We start from the raw sequence: 19630 nt of genomic DNA, 5'->3' as shown, positions 1-19630 counted from the left end.
TGGTGTAAATGTCTCTAATGGCGGGAAGAGAGACCCCAATGATCTTCTCAGCTGACCTCACTGTCCGCTGCAGGGACTTGTGATCCGAGATAGTGCAATTTCCCAACCAGGCAGTGATGCAGCTGCTCAGGATGCTCTCAATACAACCTCTGTAGAATGTGATGAGGATGAGGGGGTGGGAGATGGACTTTTCTCAGCCTTCGCAGAAAGTAGAGACGCTGCTGGGCTTTCTTTGCTATGGAGCTGGTGTTGAGGGACCAGGTGAGATTCTCCGCCAGGTGAACACCAAGAAATCTGGTGCTCTTAACGATCTGTACGGAGGAGTCGTCAATGTTCAGCAGAGAGTGGTCGTTCTGTGTCCTCCTGAAGTCAACAACCATCTCTTTTGTTTTTGTTCACATTCAGAGACAGGTTGTTGGCTCTGCACCAGTCCATTAGCTGCTGCACCTCCTCTCTGTATGCTGACTCATCGTTCTTGCTGATGAGATCCACCACAGTCGTGTCATCGGCGAACTTGATGATGTGGTTCAAGCTGTGTGTTGTAGCACAGTCGTGGGTCAGCAGTGAACAGAGAGGTATGTACTTAAAGGCACACATTCATCCACAGGTCCTGATAGACTCAGAGACAACTGTGAAGTATTTATTTAAAGGTTTCTGTGAAGTATTTGAAGGTTTCAAAGGTACATTTAATGTCAGAGAAGTGTATACAATATGCATCATGAAATGCTTTTTCTTTGCAACCATCCACGAAAACAGAGTGCCCCAAAGAATGAATGACAGTTAAATGTTAGAACCCATAAGTCCCCCCACAGCTCCCCTCCCTCCCGCACCTAAGTGGCAGCAAGCATCAATTCCCCCCTGCCCCCACCAGCAAAAAAAAAGCATCGGCACCCCCCACTGAGCACTCAAGCATGAGCAAAGCAACAGCAAAGACACAGACTTGCAGTTACCCCAAAGACTTCGCATTTCACCTGGCATTCGACATCCCATAGGCCCTCTCTCTCTCTCCCCCCCCCCTCAATAAGGGAGAAAGAGGTGGCTCCGTTTTCACAGCGAGCAGAGAGACATAACAAACAACTCACTAGTTTACAATGTTAAACGTCTGTTACGTTACTTTTTTTCGAATTCTGTGCCCAAAGATCTGGTCACACAGCCATTGATATTCTGACTCCCCCAATGACACACGGGTCTCCTGCAGAGAAACCGACCTTCGATCCGCCCGTCTCCAAAGCCGAGCCGGGCTCTTTAGGCCGAGCCCTTGGCGTGCCAAACAACGGCCAGTTATGAAACCCTGAGAGCGCGTCCCATTCCTGCAAAGAACCGAAGTCAGCGTGCAACTCCAGTTCAGGGTTTTCAGAAGAACCCTGAAAGGGAAAAATAGAGATATTATAGATGGAAATAGAGCTGGTCCCGAAAATGAAAGCAAAGGAGTCGCCGTTTAGTACCATCATCTCTCCGCTCCACCTCGAATTATCCCTGAATAAATCCCTGACTAGTGTCCAGTCCACCGACTCAAAGCAGTCCTGTAAGTGCTCCTCCACCTCTCTGGTCATCAGCACTGGTGCTGAGGTCTTTAATTACTGCCTGTACACCATGAGTAGATGTACGGCCAGGTGATCAGGCTCTCCAGTGTGGTTTGGTATGGCTCAGTAAGCATTCTTGATGGTGGTATAACAATGGTCAGTTGTGTTGGCTTCTCTGGTTCCACAGGTGATGTATTGGTGGTAGTTGTTCTGAGACTTCTTCAAGTTGGCCTGGTTGAAATCCCATTCAAGGATAGGGTGTGTTGATTCATGCCTGCTGATCACGGTACTCAGCTCCTCCAGTGGTGCCTGACATTGGCCAGAGGTGGAATGTACACCGCTACCATGATTAACAATGAAAAATCCCCTCGGCAGATAAAATAGATGACACTTGACTGCTAGATGTTTCAAGGCAGGTGAGCAGGACTGAGACAGAACTGCCACATCTGTGTACCACAATGAGTTAGCCATAAACTATACTCCTCAGATGTCCCATCTTTTCAGTGGATTGTGAAGTCCTCGGGCTGCAGTGCTGCGTCTGAAATGGTAGGGGTGAGCCATGTTTCTGTGAAGCAAAGATTTCCAGCAGCTGAAGATTTTTGCTTTTAGTAATTATTACCATTGAGATCACAATAAATTTTGTAACTGTGTTTGTTAAAATTATTAAATTGTATTATTACTCGAGATTTTGTAATGTCAACACATATTAAGTTACCTACATCTGCAATTATACAACTAATTATTTACAAAGGCAAATGCAATTATAAAGTTAACCAAGAATAAATGCACCTTTTTCTCCATCATATAAACTAAAATCTTCTAGTATCTTTACAGCTGTTGCATTACTATCGATACCTTGAAAGCTTCATGCATAGAGAAGACATATTACTTCATACCTCACTTCAACCAGTGCCTTCATCAATGCCACTTAATGACACAGCAACCTGGGTTCCATTCCCGCCACTGCCTGGGAGGAGTTTGGACATTCTCCCCCTGACTGCATGGGTTTTCTCCGGGTGCTCCAGTTTCCTCCCACTTTCCAAAGACGTACCGGTTGGTAGGTCATTGTAAACTGCCCCATGTTAAGGCTCGGGTTAAGTCGGGAGTTGTTGGATGGTGCGGCTCAAACGGCTGGAAGGGCCTGTTCCATGCTGTATCTCAATAAATAATAATCACCTGTAAGGATTGTAATCTACATTATAAAAATGAAATTGGGGCAAGTTCGAAACTTATATTTATATGTCACTAACTTTGAATGTACTGTCCCAAAGATGGGTAACTATGAACTAAACCTGCACTTCCACACCTCGGCTCCATTTTTGTAATGAATGTTGCAAGCAACCCTTTCTCATTTTCTATAGTAAATGCTATATGTTAAGATTACCCAGGACAAGTTAACAGTCAGCACTGAATTCCATATCCTACTACATCTTGTTGAAAAAATAATGCTCATCTTCCTCTCCTCCTTTTTGCTTTAACTATCTCCTGTTTTCTCACCATTTCTAAGAGAAATGGCTCCTTCCCATTTACCCAGGCTCTTCAAAAATGTACATACTTTAATTAAGTACTCCCTCAACACTCCAAAAATCAAGAAAACCACCTTGGCCTCATAGATACAATCTTTTAGCTGTGACATCCTAAATCTATTGCAAAAATCTTAAGGCAATGTCCTGTAGTTCTAGTTTCACCTACCAGTGGGGAAATAACTTTTCTGCCTCTATCTTATCTATCCCTTTCATAATTTTACATATTTTTATAAGATCCTCTCTCAGTCTTCAGAATTACAGTGAGTATAGTCCCAGACAATGTAGTCTCTCCTCACAGGTTAACTTTCTCTTCTCCAAAATTAACATCATGAACCTCCTCTGCACTGCCTCCAAAGCCAGTATAACTTTCCTCAAGGAAGGAAACCAGAATTGCATGCAGTACTCCAGGTGCAGTCTCACCAATACCCTATACAGTTGCAGCATAGCCACCCCTGCTCTTATTCAATCCTCTAGCAACAAAACCCAATTTTCATTTGCCTTTTTGATGTATTGCACTTTTATATATTCTGGCATAACCTCCCTATGTTTATATTTTGTGCCAATGATAATAAAGGGAAACATGCTACAATGTCCCTTTTACCTTAATTGAAATTTAATTAAGCATTAAGCTTTGATAGATAATTAAGACACATGAAGATGTTAACTGACAGTTTTGGTTCACTGTTTCAAGCACTGGGATGTACTTCATTCCGCATTTAGCTTTGCTTCATACTGAAGAATAGTCACCAAAGAAAAAATATTGTCAAATCTTTGAGCATCTTTTAGCAATAGGATGGTAAAGAGAATATGAAAATATTAACAATTAACTTATGATTGATCATTCCAAGGATTTCCAAATTTACAATTTCTTAATAATAGAACAATATTGCCTTAACATTTAAAATTTTTATCCAGAGTTAAATCTCAATGCAAATCAGAACAGTCATTGTACAGTATGCCTCAAATTGGTAAGAAACTTGTATTACTTTTAAGACTAAGCTCCTTGTTATATAAAAAAGACAATGAACTGTAATCTAGCCTCTTAAAGAAATCCAAAAATAATTCTAGTGTTACAAGAAACTAGGTTAAGTAATGAAACATGACATTGGATTCATACTGGAATTTGCCTTACCAAGTAGAGGTAACAAACCAAAAGGTTATTTCACAAAAGACTGATTCATTCTACAATAGCATTGTATCATAATACAACTGGAACAAGTGAATAAAGTAGCAGAACTGTATACGTACTTTACAAAATAAACAAATGTGAATTTGATACCTGCAGTAACACCAATTTCTTAAACCTTTTAGATACAGGAATACTGACAACAATTTGCTCAAATAAAAGGAAAATGAAAAATCAACATAATCCAGATTCAGTGCTCAGAAATGATTTTGGTAAGCGTGGAAATGGTTCTCAGGTTAAAAGTAATTTACATACAGAAAATGAGAACAAATATAAAATAATTGAAATAAGCCGATGACAAGGAGTAACCCAAGGCTTCTGCTGCTCATGGTTTGAGCAGTTCTTCACTGGTGTTTTAATCTAAAGAGGGAACGCAGCCTTACCATATTCTGAGTGTTGCACTGGCATAACAAAACTGAATTGGTTTAACATTATTGAACGCATCTCTCAGCCCATCCAAACTGATGACCTGCAAGCAACCTCAAACTGAAGTCTGTAGATAATTTTGAGCACCTGACAGTCTTAAAATATTTGCTTTACTTTGAAAGTAACTTTGCAAGGTTGGTTATATCCATTCTTTAGGAAGCATCGTAGTCATCATCATCTTCGTGTTTCCGTTTCAATGGGTTTAACTCAGTGGTGCTACTTGAGTTTGAGACCATGTTCGTTGTGATAAGAATATTTTTTGAGCCAATCAGAGATGGATTTATCAGCACATTTTGGACTGAAGTTGTTGAGATTCCTGTGGCTGCAAGATAAAGTGTACAACATTTAGAGAATCAATCTTCAAAAAAAAAACACGAAAAATCACATTTACAAAAAAGCAAAAGTAATTCAAATAAAACAAAAGCATCAATGTAATTATATATTCATTAGTAGATTTAAATTTATTTTTTGACCTAAACAGAAATCTTACTGCAAAAGAACAAGACATCTCCATTTTATTTCTCGTATCAGTTGATACAGCTGCCTTGAAAGATATACTTGAGAAAATACATGCAGATCACTTTCATGACATAAATTCTCTGCTGGCCTAATCCAGCGGTCCCCAACCACTGGGCCGCAAAGCATGCGCTACCGGGCCGCGAGGAAGCGATATGATTTGGCGATATGAATCAGCTGCACCTTTCCTCATTCCCTGTCATGGCCACTGTTGAGCCATTACGCATGCGAGGTCATTACCCGCGCGTCATCCAGTTCAGTGCGGGAAGGAGATCAACTCCTCGAGCTTGCAAATAACGACGGGCTGGAAAGTATGTTTGACATAACATCTCTGCCGGCATTATGGATCAAAGTCAAGGGTAAATATCCTGAGATAGCCACGAAAGCACTAAAAACATTGCTTCCATTTCCAACATATCTCTGCAATGAATACAACGAGCACTCAATTGAGGAATAGACTGGACATAAGGAACCTCCTTCGAGTATCGCTGCCTCCCATCACCCCTCGATAGGACCGTCTTGTTGCAGAAAAACAAGCCCAGGGCTCCCATTGATTCAGCGATATTGGTGTGTTGCAATGATTTGATATGTTCATACGGGGAAAATATGTGCTGCGTGTTTAATATCCAAACGTTATTTAAAATGTTATGATACTATTGACTTATATAACCATATAACAATTACAGCACAGAAACAGGCCATCTCGCCCTTCTAGTCCGTGCCGAACGCTACTCTCACCTAGTCCCACTGACCTGCACTCAGTCCATAACGCTCCATTCCTTTCCTGTCCATATACCTATCCAATTTTTCTTTAAATGATAATACTGAACCTGCTTCTACCACTTCTACTGGAAGTTCGTTCAACATTTACTTCAAGCTCCCCTGTCCTCCCCTGATAATTGACTTATCACTATATTCATGCAAGGAAAATATGCGCTGTGTGTTTAATATTAAATTCATTAGATAAACCCTTTCAGAAAGGAAATTGAGTGTATTAGCCACTTATCACCGATATTCCGGTCGTGATCAACACCCCCCTCCCCCCCGCCAGAACAGAATCGCCAAAAACGATTTGTAGAAAAAAATCGTACACGCCCACGCAAGGCTTCATGGTCATTGTAGTCTTTCTCGGGGTAAACCCAGCGTATTTGACTGCTACTCTTGTCCGTTGGCAACCCTACCCACCTCCCCACCCCCCCCCACCCCGGTCGGCCCGCAACTAATAGTCTAAACTGGTTGCTAACAAAGAATAGATAATTGCTCAAAAAAAAAACTAAATCCAGTTAGACTTGAAGAACAAGATTGCCTATCAACTCCATCCTGACTCTCCTCTGACCTACCTTCACTAGAGATAATCTACAGTAACCAATTACTCTAACAGAAACCAAAGTAGGCGGGGGAAGACGAAATGGTCACAAGGAGAATGTAGAATCTCTATATAAGGATCATCTGATGCCAAGATCAAACACAGATCACTGGAGCTATCTGGCAGTAATTTCTGCATCAGGAAAGACACAGAAAGTCTCCCAGAATTGGAGGAAGAATATGGATCTGGAGTGAACAAGAATTCAAAGATATTAACATGAGTTTTTTTTTTGTTGTAAAAATGACCTCAGTAAGTATATTTTAGACAAGGTTGGATACGTTTTTGCATAGTAGGGGAATTAAGGGTTATGGGGAAAAGGCAGGTAGGTGGAGATGAGTCCATGGCCAGATCAGCCATGATCTTATTGAATAGTGGAGCAGGGTCGACGGGCCACATGGCCGACTCCTGCTCCTATTTCTTATGTTCTTATGATCCAAGCTTTCAAAAGTTTTCAATTGATATCGTGGATGGACTGACTACCGATTTTCAAAATTCCGTAGATTCTATAATGGTTCCGATGTATTCAAAAGTAGCAAATGTAACCATACTATTTTTGAAAGAAGACAGTAAACAAGGAACAAAAGCCTAGTTGCCTGACATGAGTAGGAGTGAAATACAAGTATATGATAGTGATGCATTTATAAAACAATAGGATTAGAAATTCAACATAGATTTATAAAAGGGAAATCCCATTCAACATATTGGTTACAGTTTCTCTAAGGTGGAGTAGATGAATAGGTTCATATGAATGGTTTTGGGGACAGTAACAGGAGTTAGGAGTCAGATTAGGGTTTTGGGAGAGGGATGTGGGTGAATTAAGTCAGGTTGGAATCTAGTCCTCTGTTCCATACTCAAAGACCAGTAATGATGAGGGTTGGTGCATCCCTCATCCTCCAGGTTGATGAGTTATCTTTTAGGTAAATTCTCCAAGCTTTCAAGTTTGACCTTCCCCCTGAATACCAGGAAAATAGCCTTATCAACCACATCATCTGCCTATATTTGCAATCTGGATGCCACAACAATTAACTATATTGTTCAAAGCAAACTGAAATGTTAACAGAATATATGTACAATGGAGAAATACAAATTCTTTTAATGATATGGTGGGCAGAAGTAGGAAAATGTCAGTTATGTTTGGACCAGCCTCTAAATAAGGATTGCCTAAAGGTTAACTTGCATCTGAGTCATGATAAGGAAGGGAAATTCAATGTTAGTGTACACTGAGAAAACTCATATATAAAATCAAGGATGTAATATGGAGCCATTATAAGGCATAGGTCAGACCACACAGAGTGTTGTGAACAGTTTTTGGACCACCATCTGAGAAAAGATGTATGGGCATTGGAAAAGGTCCAGAGGAGGTTCACAAGAATGATCCTGAGAATGATAGGGTTAATGTATGAGGAGCGTTTGATGCCTCTGGGCCTATAACTCATTGGAGTTTATTAGAATGGTGGGGGGGGGGGGAATCTCATTGAAACCTATTGAATACTGAAGGGTCTGGAAGATAACATGGATGTGGAGAGGTTATTTCCTATAGTGGAATGAGTTTGGGGCCAAAAGGCACAGCCTCAGAATACAAGGACATCTCTTTAGAACAGGGATGAGGCGGAATTTCTTTGGCCGTAGGGTGGTGGATCTGTGAAATTCACTATGGAGGACTAAGTCATTGGGTATATTTAAAGTAGATGTTGATAGATTGCTTGATCAGTAAAGACAGAAAGGTTATGGGGAGAAGACAGGAGAATGGGTTTGTGAGAGATAATAAATCAGCTTTGATGGAATGGCACAGCAGACTTGATGGGACAATTCTGCTTAAGACCATAAGACATAGGTGCAGAATTAGGCCATTTGGCCCATCTAGTTTGCTCCACCATTCAAACATGGCTGATCTTTTATTCCCCTCCTCAGCCCCACTCCCCAGCCTTCTCCTTGTAACCTTTGATGCCATGTCCAATCAAGAACATATCAAGCTCTGCCTTAAATACACCCAACAACCTGGCCTCCACAGCTGCCTGTGGTAAGAAATTCCACCAATTCCCCATCCTCTGGCTAAAGAAATTTCTCCACATCTCTGTTGTAAAAGAATGCAACTCTATCCTGAGGCTGTACCCTCTTGACATAGACTTCCCCACCATGGGAAACGTCCTTTCCACATCTACCCTGTCTAGGTCATTCAACATTTGAAAGGTTTCAATAAGATTCCCCCTTATCCTTCTAAATTCCAGCGTGTACAGATCCAGAGCCATCAAACAGTCCTCTTATGATAACCCATTCATTCCTGGAATCATCCTTGTGAACCTCCTTTGAACCCTCTCCAATTCCAGCACATCTTTTCTTAGATGCGGAGCCCAAAACTGTTCATAATACTCATGGTGAGGCCTCACCTATATCTTATAAAGCTTCAGCATCACATCATTGCTCTTGTATTCTAGACCTCTTAAAATGAATGCTAACATTGCATTTACCTTCCTCGCCACTGACTCTACCTGCAAGTTAACCTTAAGGGTGTTCTGCACAAGAACTCCCAAGTCCCTTTGCATCTCAGATTTTTGATTTTTTTCCCCGTTTAGAAAATAGTCTGCATATTTATTTCTACTACCAAAGTGCATGACCATGCATTTTCCAATATTGTGTTTCATTTTCCACTTTCTTGCCTATACTCCTAATCTGTTTAAGGCCTTCTGCTCCTATGTTGTATGGTCTAAATACAAGCAAATAATTCTCCTTACTTGAAACATAGAAAATACAATGCTATGCCGAACATGTACTTAATTTGGAAATTACCTAGGGTTACCCATAGGCCTCTATTCTTCTAAGCTCCATGTACCTATCCAGGAGTCTCTTAAAAGACCCTATCATATCCTCCTCCATCACCGTCGTCAGCAGCCCATTCCACACATTCACCACTCTCTGCATAAAAAAACCTACCCCTGACATCTTCTCTGTACCTGCTTCCAAGCAACTTAAAATTGTGCCCTCTCATGTTAGCCATTTCAGACTTGGGGGGGAAAAGCCTCTGACTATGCACACGATCAATGCCCCTCATTATCCTACATACCTCTATCAGGTCACCTCTCATCTTATTTGATTATACAATGGGAGACCATTCAGCCCATCGAGTCTAAACTGGCCACGTAGTTTCCATCAATCCCGCCCCCCCAACTTATTTGCTTGTAACATTCTCTCAGAGGCCCATCAACTCCAATAATTCTCCTCATAGGTGCCGATTAACCTACCACCATGCTTTCGATATACAAGAGGAAACAAGAGCAAATGGAGGAAATTCAAGTAGGCATAGGGAGAATATGCAAACTCCTTGCAGACAGCAATTGAGATCAGTAATAGGTCACTGGTGCTGTGTAATAGCAGCATGAATGTACCAGATTGATCCATTGTATCTGGTGCTACCGAATCGCACCGCCTGTTATGGATTGCCAATTCCATTCTTCTAATTCACAAGATTTCAACTTTACCTGGTTTAACTGTAGCTTGTGAAGAAGGGATCTGTACTGTAAATCTCTGCCCAGCTAATGACGCAGGAGTTCCAACTTTTGCAGTTACTGCCACTGTTTGTGATGAAGGAGTACCTACAAAATCATATTTAATTAATCCCAAATATGTAGTACATTCAACTTCTCTAAAAGCTGTATGAAAACATTCACATCTTATATCAAGCAGTAGTAAAACAAGGCAATTGGACCTGCTGTGTTGTCTAGAAGCTGTTTCGCCACTCATCCGAGAGGCTTCTTCAGTTCTAATCCAAGGTGGGCAGTTTTGCAGTTTATAAACTCTGAGTAGTTTAAAGGTATAGCTATCACATGAGGGTCGTTAGAGAGTCGTACAGGTAATGTGCAGGTCATTAGTCTTTTCATTGCATGAATACAGATGTGAACTGTCGTGGTGACGCCAGGATAGAGATGTTAGGACTGCACTGTAAGTAGCTGATAAGGCAGTGCCGTACCTTTATGACATTTAACGACCCTCGTGTGATCGCTATACTTTAAGCACACACAGAGTTTATAAGCCAGAAAACTACCCACCATGGATTCAAACTGAAGAAGAAGTAGGTGGTGAAACTTCTTTTAGACAACACATCAAGTACAGTTGCCTTGATTTACTACTGCTTGATATAGTGCCCTAGACATATTCACATCTTATATTCACTGAAACATTCTATTAAGCCAACAATATAATCAAAACGGAATGTAATAATGTAGGTCACATCTGGAATTTTTCTGGGTAGCGGACAACTTTCCCCTACACCGTTCTGATGTAGTTGGAATTCGCATACGAGGCAAGTTACAGCAGTGGTTTGTCATTGCCTTCTGCCGGGTGAGTTTTTTTTTTAAAGAGATCACCAGCTCTTAACCCCGCACGGATGGAAAGCGTGCCAGGGGCAGCCGGCTGGGTTTGAACTTCGGAACCTCCACTCCGCAGTCCAGCGCAGATGCCACTATGCCACCAGCATAGAACCAAAAAAGAAGCCAAAAACTGTTGAAAGGTGAATCTGTGAGACGCCTCTACTTATATTTGAGGTAAACAATTTGTCATCTTGTTTATTTTCCCTCCCATATTTTATGCTGCTGGTTGGTCACTACCTGTTCATCTTACCAAATGAAATATGTAAAAGAGATAAAGCAACATTTAGATAGCATTTAACACATGTTCCAAATTGCATAATAAATTACTTTCTTTGCTACCAATAATCAAGGATACAGTTGATGCTACGTAGATTAATTTCAGGATTTTGACCCGGTGATAATATGTTTCCAAGCAGTTCAGAGAAACTTCAGCAAGGATAAACAAGGTATCTTAAGGAATGATTGGCCGGCTTGACTTGTATTGGTGAATACCTGTCATTCATGCACATCATGTTAAACTTATTAAAATAAATTCTTTTGGAACACTATAATTATACAATTCTGTACACCTCTACACTTGCAATTTTAAGGGATACTAAGATTAATAACTATAGCTGAGAGCTGAAAGGGTGCACCAGTCTCATGAGAAATTAATGGTTAATTATATAACTCAGAAAATAAAGCAAGTATCTACAATATGGGAACTAATACCTGTACTTTCACATTACCAACACCAGAAGAGTTTTGCACCTAAAATGTTAACTATTTCTCTTTCCACAGAAGTTGTTTGACCTGCTGAATTTTTTTCAGTATTTTATGTTTTATTTCTAATTTCTAGTGTCTGTAGTTTTTTCCCCATTATAAATACTAATATTGTTTAAGAACATGTACTAATCAAGTCATTCAACTCCTAAACAAGTGTAGGATTAGAGTATATAATTATTTTCCTGTAGTTTACTTTTTTCTAATGCTTGCTTGTATTTTTATAGAATCACCTATGTGTAATTTTTCCAGTAATCTTAGTAAAGCTGATTCTGTTTTCTGGAAACTTCTCACTTTTTGCAATAGATGTCACACTTGAACCCTGGCTATTTTATAGGTTAATTGTCAATGGAATGTGCTTTATCTCTACTCTCAGTATGAGATGACCATAATTTCTTTCTTTGTCTCTTTTCTTTGTTCTTGTAACACTTAATTAAAAAGCCATAATCACCGTTTTGCCTCATCCTTGCCTCTGAAGATCTTCCGAATCATTATCACCAAATCCAACGCAGGCCATTCAGCCAACTGAGTTCATACCATCCACTGAAAATATTTTTCCCCTCTCATATCCCCATCAATTCCTCCACCCCAATTTCCCTATTCAGAAACACAGGGCGCAATTTGGAGTAGCCATTTAACCAACCAACCAGCATGTATTTGGCACATGGGAGGAAATCAGAATGCCAAAGGGAAATCTGCACGGTCACATGGACTATGTGCATAATGCAGTATAGTCATACAAAATGTTGGAGGAACTCAGCAGGCCAAGCAGCATCTATAGAAAAAGGTACATTCGATGTTTTGGGCCAAAACCCATTTTTCACACAGTTTTTCAGTCCTGCTGAGTTCCTCCAGCATTTTGAGCGTGCTGCTCGGATTTCCAGCATCAGCAGATTTTCCCATTTGCAACATAGTCATGGACTGTTTATACGTATATATTTTTTTCCTTAAAGTAAGGCCAAATGGATTGCACCATTCATGAAATAACCAATTTCAAAAACAGATTAATTTGTGTAGAAGGAACGCCAGAATTAGAACTTGACGCTGACAATCCACAATGCTACTGTGGTACAGGGAATTCCATCTGTCTTGTGCTATATTTTAAATATGGCAATGATTTGTATTTAAGTTCAGATAACAGACAGATACATTTAATAATAAATTGCTTATGTTGCAAGAATGCAACTTACCTAGTGTTGGTGTACTGGGTCGACTGGTGACACAAGCTCCAACACTCAATCTAGGTACAGTTATTCTTCCAGCAGATGATGTTACCTTCAATGTTGGGGAATATAAAATCAGTTCAGATATGCAAAGCTATATCAGTATCAACTCCAAGAGGTACCATACCCATTCATACCTTTTTGTGCAATGACTTAAGTTTGTAGTTTGGAGCTGTTAGACAGTATCTGTCTGGAGGTAGCCTAGGCCCAGCATATGGTTTTATCAATGGTAGTGGGTTTTGATTCTTCTGTCGAGCAATCTCTAGCAGAAACTAAAGAGGCAATGAAAATTTAAAATGTTACTTAAATTTTGTTCTACTTATCACAATACACTAAATCCTTTGACTGATCAATACTTACATCTCGAGGAGGGGGGGATGTAAACGAATGGTCCATTCGACACTGAATAGCCAGCCTTACATCATCTGCATCAACACTTGCCTTTTTCGCATGACTAGAATAAATTTTAGCATCTTCCAATATTGTAGTAACATATCCTGAAAGGTACAAAAATATCAAATGACTTCTTCCCATCTTATGTCATAGCCATCTCACTGCCTCTCTCTACAAATTCCTGGGGTGAGGAGATGTAATTAGAGGAGAAGGTGAGAGGGCAGAGGGATTAAAATAAGGGGAGACAGGGGACTTATGGTTTTAATAAAGATGGTTTGGTAAATTGGTGATCCTTACAAAACCTGGGCGGAACTAAAAATCTTCTAAGACACTTCTGTTTTAACTTAAGATTAAAAGAAAGGTTATAATAAATACAGTTTGAAAGGCTAGATTCCTGCGAAAAGAGCCTCTGCTGTGGAACTAGAAAGCTTACTGTTCCCATATCATTGAAGCATCCTCCAGATGTCTGAATCCTGTAAGCTCTCCAAGTACCATTTAACACCCTGCCACATTCAATTTATTGCGCATGATGTCATTGATCCAGTTAGTCCCTCATGTCAAGTGATATTAAATTACCCGCAACTGTCGCAACCCTATATACCCAATGCAACCTGTTGCCAGGAAGCCTGCTGAAACATTTCAATTCAGTAAGACCTCTAAAAATCCATTCACACTTCTTACGCAAGTTTCCCACCCTTGTGCTTCTTCAGATTCTGAGTTATAAGCCTTGCATATTTACTTACGGTAAGTAAATTCCAGCATTTGATTAATAACTCTTGGTTCATATTCAGTGATACCCATATCCTTTAGAATCTGAGCCATAACCTACAGAAAATGTGAAACAGAAATATCAGAGCTTCCCGTAGATTATAAAAGTAAACTTTGTATGTAATACTTTTTGGTACCCTGAAGTACACCAAATGGAATTGTTAAAGCCTAAATTATTAATAAGCCCAGTGAACACAACACATTGGATTAATAAAACTAATATCCTCAAAAACAATTCTGCTTGGTTTGCTAGCACAAACACCAAAAAATGGATTTGTTATGCAGAAAAACAGTGCCAACATAAGCAATAAATTCTTTCTGGGTGGTTGATATCAGTGCAGACTCAGTGGGCAGCGGGACTCGTTTCCATGCTGAAATTGTTTGATTCCGGATGGTCGCAGCTCTGGCAACCTGGCCTCAATCCTGGCTCCAACATCTTCTGTGTGGAGTTTGCCTGTTCTCGTCATGACAGCACGAGATTCCTTTGAATATTCTGGTTTCATACACATCCCAAAAAATACGCCGGTTTTAGGTTAAACGACAACCCTAAATTGCCCACAGCGTGTAGGTGAGTAGCGGAATCCGAAGAAAATTTATGAGAATATAGACAGAATTACCGGGAAAACAAGTAGGGAATGAGATTGCTCTGCAAATGAATGTCGTTGGGTAAAGTTCCAGGATTTAGACCCAGCAAGTATGAAGGATTGATGCGAAAGATACAAGTTGAGTAGTCTTCAACGAGGAGAGAAATCTAATACTCCCAAACACCAGGACTTCTTGTCCTTCTTGGTGGTGCTGCTATGAGAATAGCACAACTATGTCAGTTGCTTTTAATTAGTTTGGGCAACAACCTTGTCTAGTCAGACACCCCCAGATACTTTGGCAAGGTCAGTTGGGATGGACTGGACTGGGATTTTATGGTTCCAGAATTCAGTATCCATAGGATTTGTCTGCTTTCTGTTGCAATAGAATGGTCATGAAATAGTTATGGTACAACTAAGACTATAAGACCTAGATGCAGAATTATGCCACTCAGCCCATCCATTCAATCATGGCTGATTTTTTTTCCATCTCAACTTCATTCTCCCGTCTTCTCTCCATAACCTTTGACATCTTTACGAATCAAGAAACTATCTACCTCTCCTTTAAATATGCTCAATGACTTGGCCGCCACATCCGCCTGCAGCAATGAATTCCACCAATACACCACCATCAGGCTAAAGATATTCCCCCTCATCTCTGTTCTAAAGGGATGTGCTTCTATTTTGAGGCTGTGCCCTCTGGTCCTAGACTCTTCTGCTACTGCAGGCATTCTCTCCATGTTCAGTCAATCTACACTTATCCATACTTGGAATGTTTCAGTGTGATTTCCACCTACCCCCTATCCTTCTAAACTGCAGTGAGTATGGGCCCAGAGCCATCAAACGCTGCTGATATGTTAACCCTTTCATTCCCCGGAATCATTCTCATAAACCTACTCTGGACCCTCTCTAATGCCAGCACATCATTTCTTAGATATGGGGCCCTAAACTGCTCACAACACTCCAAATGCAGTCTGACCAGTGCCTTATAAAGCCTCAGTGTAACATCCTTGCTGTTATATTCTAGTCCTCTCAAAATGAATGCTAACATTGCATTTGCCTTCCTTACCACCGATTCAACCTGCAATTTAACCTATAGGAATCCTGCACTTGGATGCCCAAGCCCCTTAGCGTCTCTGATTTTTGAATTCGCTCCTCTTTAAAAAATAGTCTATGCCTTTATTCCCGCCACATAAGTGCATGAACATACTCTTCCCTATAGTGTATTCCATCTACCACCTCTTTGACCATTCTCCGAATCTCTCCCAGTCCAACTGCAGACTCCCTGGTTCCACAACACTACCTGCCCTGCCATCTATCTGAGTGACCTGCTAGACTAGTGCAGAAGGCAGTTAAGAGATCAGTATTTTACCTAGATTGAGAGGGAGGAAGAGGAAGGGAGTGGAGAGGGGAACTGGATTCGTAGAAAATTCCCATATTATTATTTTCCCTAATGTCAAGCCACATCACCTGGGTACACGTCAAGAATCATGAGTCAGAAAATAATTTTATGTATATTGAATATTTACATTAATTTTTCAAAAACAATTTTTATCCCATATATCAGATTTTTGGGTAGTAATTTGTGAATTTTGTTAGGGCAATTTTTCCACAACAACAATGGCCATGATTCAGATGTTGCCTATATTGGCTGGATCAAGTGAGGATCACAGATTTTGTCCCTTTGTATACTGGTGGATTTTCTACAGCAATACAATAGTTTCATGGTCTATTATTAATTAGGACTCTTTGCTTAGCAGATGAACAGCACCTCACATTCCAGCTGGTTAGTCTATAACACAACAGCATGAGCAATGAATTATCCAACTTCTGGTAAATATCACTCCCTCTCTTCTTTCCTGATTACCCAAATAATTCTACACTCACCCCAGCCTCCATCATCATCATCCTGTTTCTTTCCCCCCTCCACCCATTCCAGCTGCCCTCCTCACCTTCCTCAATTTGACTCCAAGCCCCGCGTTCCTCTCCATAGATTCTAGCATCTTCGGCCCTTTATTACTTCCACTTATCACCTGCCAGCTTCTGTCACTACTTCAATTCTCTCTTTCTTCATCAACCTATCACCACTCATCACCTGGATCCACCTATAGCTTGGTTCAAACTTTTCCTCACTTTTTGAAAATATTGGTTATCTTCCCTCTATCTTTTAGTCCAGGTGCAAGGTCCTGACCCACAATATTGACTGGCCATTTCCCTCTGCAGATGCAACCTAACCCACTGAGTTCCTCCAGCATCATGTTTTTTTTTAATGCTTCAAATTCTAGCATCTTCAGTCCCGTGGCTTTAAGGCCAGCAACCTCTTGAAGGTAAACCAATGGACACTAATCCAAGACCTGGTTATTTGTTTTTAATTTGATTCATCATCTAATCAATCAAATATGTGGAGGGCTCTCAGAGGTTACAGCGGGACATTTATAGGATGCAAAAATTGGCTGAGAGGTGGCAGATGGAGTTCAACCCAGATAAGTGTGAGTTGGTTCATTTTGGTAGGTCAAATATGATGACAGAATATAGTATTAATGGCAAGACTCTTGGGAGTGTGGAGGATCAGAGAAACCTTGGGGTCCGTGTCCATAGGGCACTCAAAGCTACTGCGCAAGTTGACTCTGTGGTTAAGAAAGCATACGATGCATTGGCCTTCAATTCTGGGATGGAGTTTAGGAGCCAAGAGGTAATGTTGCAGCTATATAGGACCCTGGTCAGACCCCACTTGGAGTAGTCTGCTCATTTCTGGTCGCCTCACTATAGGAAGGATGTGGAAACCATAGAAAGGGTGAAGAGGAGATTTACAAGGATGTTGCCTGGATTGGGGAATATGCCTTATGAGTATAGGTTGAGTAAACTCAGCCTTTTTTCCTTGGAGCGACAGAGGATGAGAGATGACCTGATAGAGGTGTATAAGATGATGAGAGGCATTGACTGTGTGGCTAGTCAGAGCCTTTTCCCCAGGGCTGAAATGGCTAGCACGAGAGGGCAGATTTTTAAGGTGCTTGTAAGTAGGTACAGAGAAGATATCAGGGGTTAAGTGGACAACCATTCCTACTGGCGTGACGAGGGCTCATATTAGTTAAAAAGGGATGCAGCATACTTTGACTCTACCAGGAAGGTCCGCCTTAATTTTATCATCAGTCTATTCAAAGTGAAAAGATAAAGTCTAGTTTATCGCACATAAGTACTCTTATACATAGGGCACTTGTTTGCAGCGGTATCACAGGCACGTAGCATCAGATAAGGCGACATTCACAAGTATAAATCAAACATAAATTGTCTCTCAAGTCTGCAACTTCGGTGGTCTCAGGCCTCAGGTCAAAGTGCTGCCACGATCTGGCAGTAACCAAGCGACTACCGCACTATCAGAGCGTGTGCACCGGGCTTGCAACCACAGAACAGGAGCCCGGCCAGGAACAACGCCGCTACTGGAATCCGTGTTTTGCGCGCGTTTTCGACAAGCACCGATCCTCCCCGCTGCCGAGCAAGGAATACACCTCACCGAGCGGCCCACAGCCTGTTCCGAACCGACAACTCACCGCGGTGAAGGCCTGCGGTGTCGCGACCACTCCGGGGAAATCAAACCCTTACCTGCGCATCCCGCGGAACGCTCTTGGGCGCCGCCATCGTCGTCCGGCAAGCAGCTCACTTCCGCCAGCGCTGCGTGGTGACGTAGTCACGTAGCGGTCAAAGGTCGCCGAGGGGCGGGATCTGTACCTCGACCTACCGACTGTCTTGTGCAAAATACGCACCAAATGCTGGAAATTCAAGCAACACACATCAAAGTTGCTGGTGAACGCAGCAGGCCAGGCAGCATCTCTAGGAAGAGGTACAGTCGACGTTTCAGGCCCAGACCCTTCGTCAGGACTAACTGAAGGAAGAGTGAGTAAGGGATTTGAAAGTTGGAGGGGGAGGGGGAGATCCAAAATGATAGGAGAAGACAGGAGGGGGAGTGATAGAGCCGAGAGCTGGACAGGTGATTGGCAAAGGGGGTATGAGAGGATCATGGGACAGGAGGCCCAGGGAGAAAGACGGGGGGGGGGGGAACCCAGAGGATGGGCAAGGGGTATAGTCAGAGGGACAGAGGGAGAAAAAGGAGAGTGAGAGAAAGAATATGTATATAAAAATAAATAATGGATGGGGTACGAGGGGGAGGTGAGGCCTTAGCGGAAGTTTGAGAAATCAACGTTCATACCATCAGGTTGGAGGCTACCCAGACGGAATATAAGGTGTTGTTCCTCCAACCTGAGTGTGGCTTCATCTTTACAGTAGAGGAGGCCATGGATGCCCTTACACTTCTTCTCTTACCACTATTTAGGGCCCCAGACAGTCCTTCCAGGTGAGTTGACACTTCACCTGTGAGTCGACTGGGGTGATATACTGCGTCCGGTGCTCCCAATGTGGCCTTCAATATATTGGCGAGACCCGACACAGACTGGGAGACCGTTTTGCTGAACACCTACGCTCTGTCCGCCAGAGAAAGCAGGATCTCCCAGTGGCCACACATTTTAATTCCACATCCCACTCCCATTCTGACATGTCTATCCACGGCCTCCTCTACTGTAAAGATGAAGCCACACTCAGGTTGGCTCACACTCTCCTTCTCCCTCTGTCCCCTTGCCCACCCTCTGGGTTCCCCCCCCCCCTGCTTTTCCTTCTCCCTGGGCCTCCTGTCCCATGATCCTCTCATATCCCCTTTGCTAATCACCTGTCCAGCTCTTGGCTCCATCCCTCCCTCTCCTGTCTTCTCCTATCATTTTGGATCTTCCCCCTCCCACTTTCAAATCTCTTACTAACTGTTCCTTCAGTTAGTCCTGACGAAGGGTCTCAGCCTGAAACGTCGACTGTACCTCTTCCTAGAGATGCTGCCTGGCCTGCTGCGTTCACCAGCAACTTTGATGTGTGTTGCTTGAATTTCCAGCATCTGCAGAATTCCTCTTGTTTGCACTGGAGGGAATTCAGCAAGCCAGGGGCGTCTATGGAGAAG

At 41.9% G+C, this 19630-nt stretch overlaps 1 protein-coding gene across 1 annotated transcript; it reads right to left on the bottom strand.

Annotated features, from left to right (window-relative positions):
* Nucleotides 1-3636: 3636 nt before the first annotated feature.
* taf9 (TAF9 RNA polymerase II, TATA box binding protein (TBP)-associated factor) lies at nt 3637-18496 on the bottom strand. The gene is made up of 7 exons (XM_063060587.1): nt 18235-18496; nt 14029-14110; nt 13253-13389; nt 13030-13164; nt 12860-12944; nt 10020-10133; nt 3637-4983 (listed from the first exon to the last, which is right to left on the bottom strand). The coding sequence occupies exons 1-7, from the start codon at nt 18268-18270 to the stop codon at nt 4814-4816; spliced, it is 759 nt and encodes a 252-aa protein (XP_062916657.1). The 5' UTR covers nt 18271-18496; the 3' UTR covers nt 3637-4813.
* Nucleotides 18497-19630: the final 1134 nt, after the last annotated feature.

The sequence above is a fragment of the Mobula hypostoma genome, chromosome 10, assembly GCF_963921235.1.
Source record: "Mobula hypostoma chromosome 10, sMobHyp1.1, whole genome shotgun sequence".
NCBI lineage: Eukaryota > Metazoa > Chordata > Chondrichthyes > Myliobatiformes > Myliobatidae > Mobula > Mobula hypostoma.
This window is presented reverse-complemented; position numbering and strand designations above follow the sequence as displayed.

Bases quoted from the DNA above. Each gene is read 5' to 3' on its own strand.
- taf9 (XM_063060587.1), bottom strand. From the start codon at position 18,270: ATGGCGGCGCCCAAGAGCGTTCCGCGGGATGCGCAG. The intron at 13,165-13,252 runs GTAAGTATTGAT...TTGCCTCTTTAG, and splicing joins CATCCCCCCCTCCTCGAGAT to TTTCTGCTAGAGATTGCTCG. The intron at 4,984-10,019 runs GTAAAGTTGAAA...TTTATCTTGCAG, and splicing joins ACAAGCTACAGTTAAACCAG to CCACAGGAATCTCAACAACT.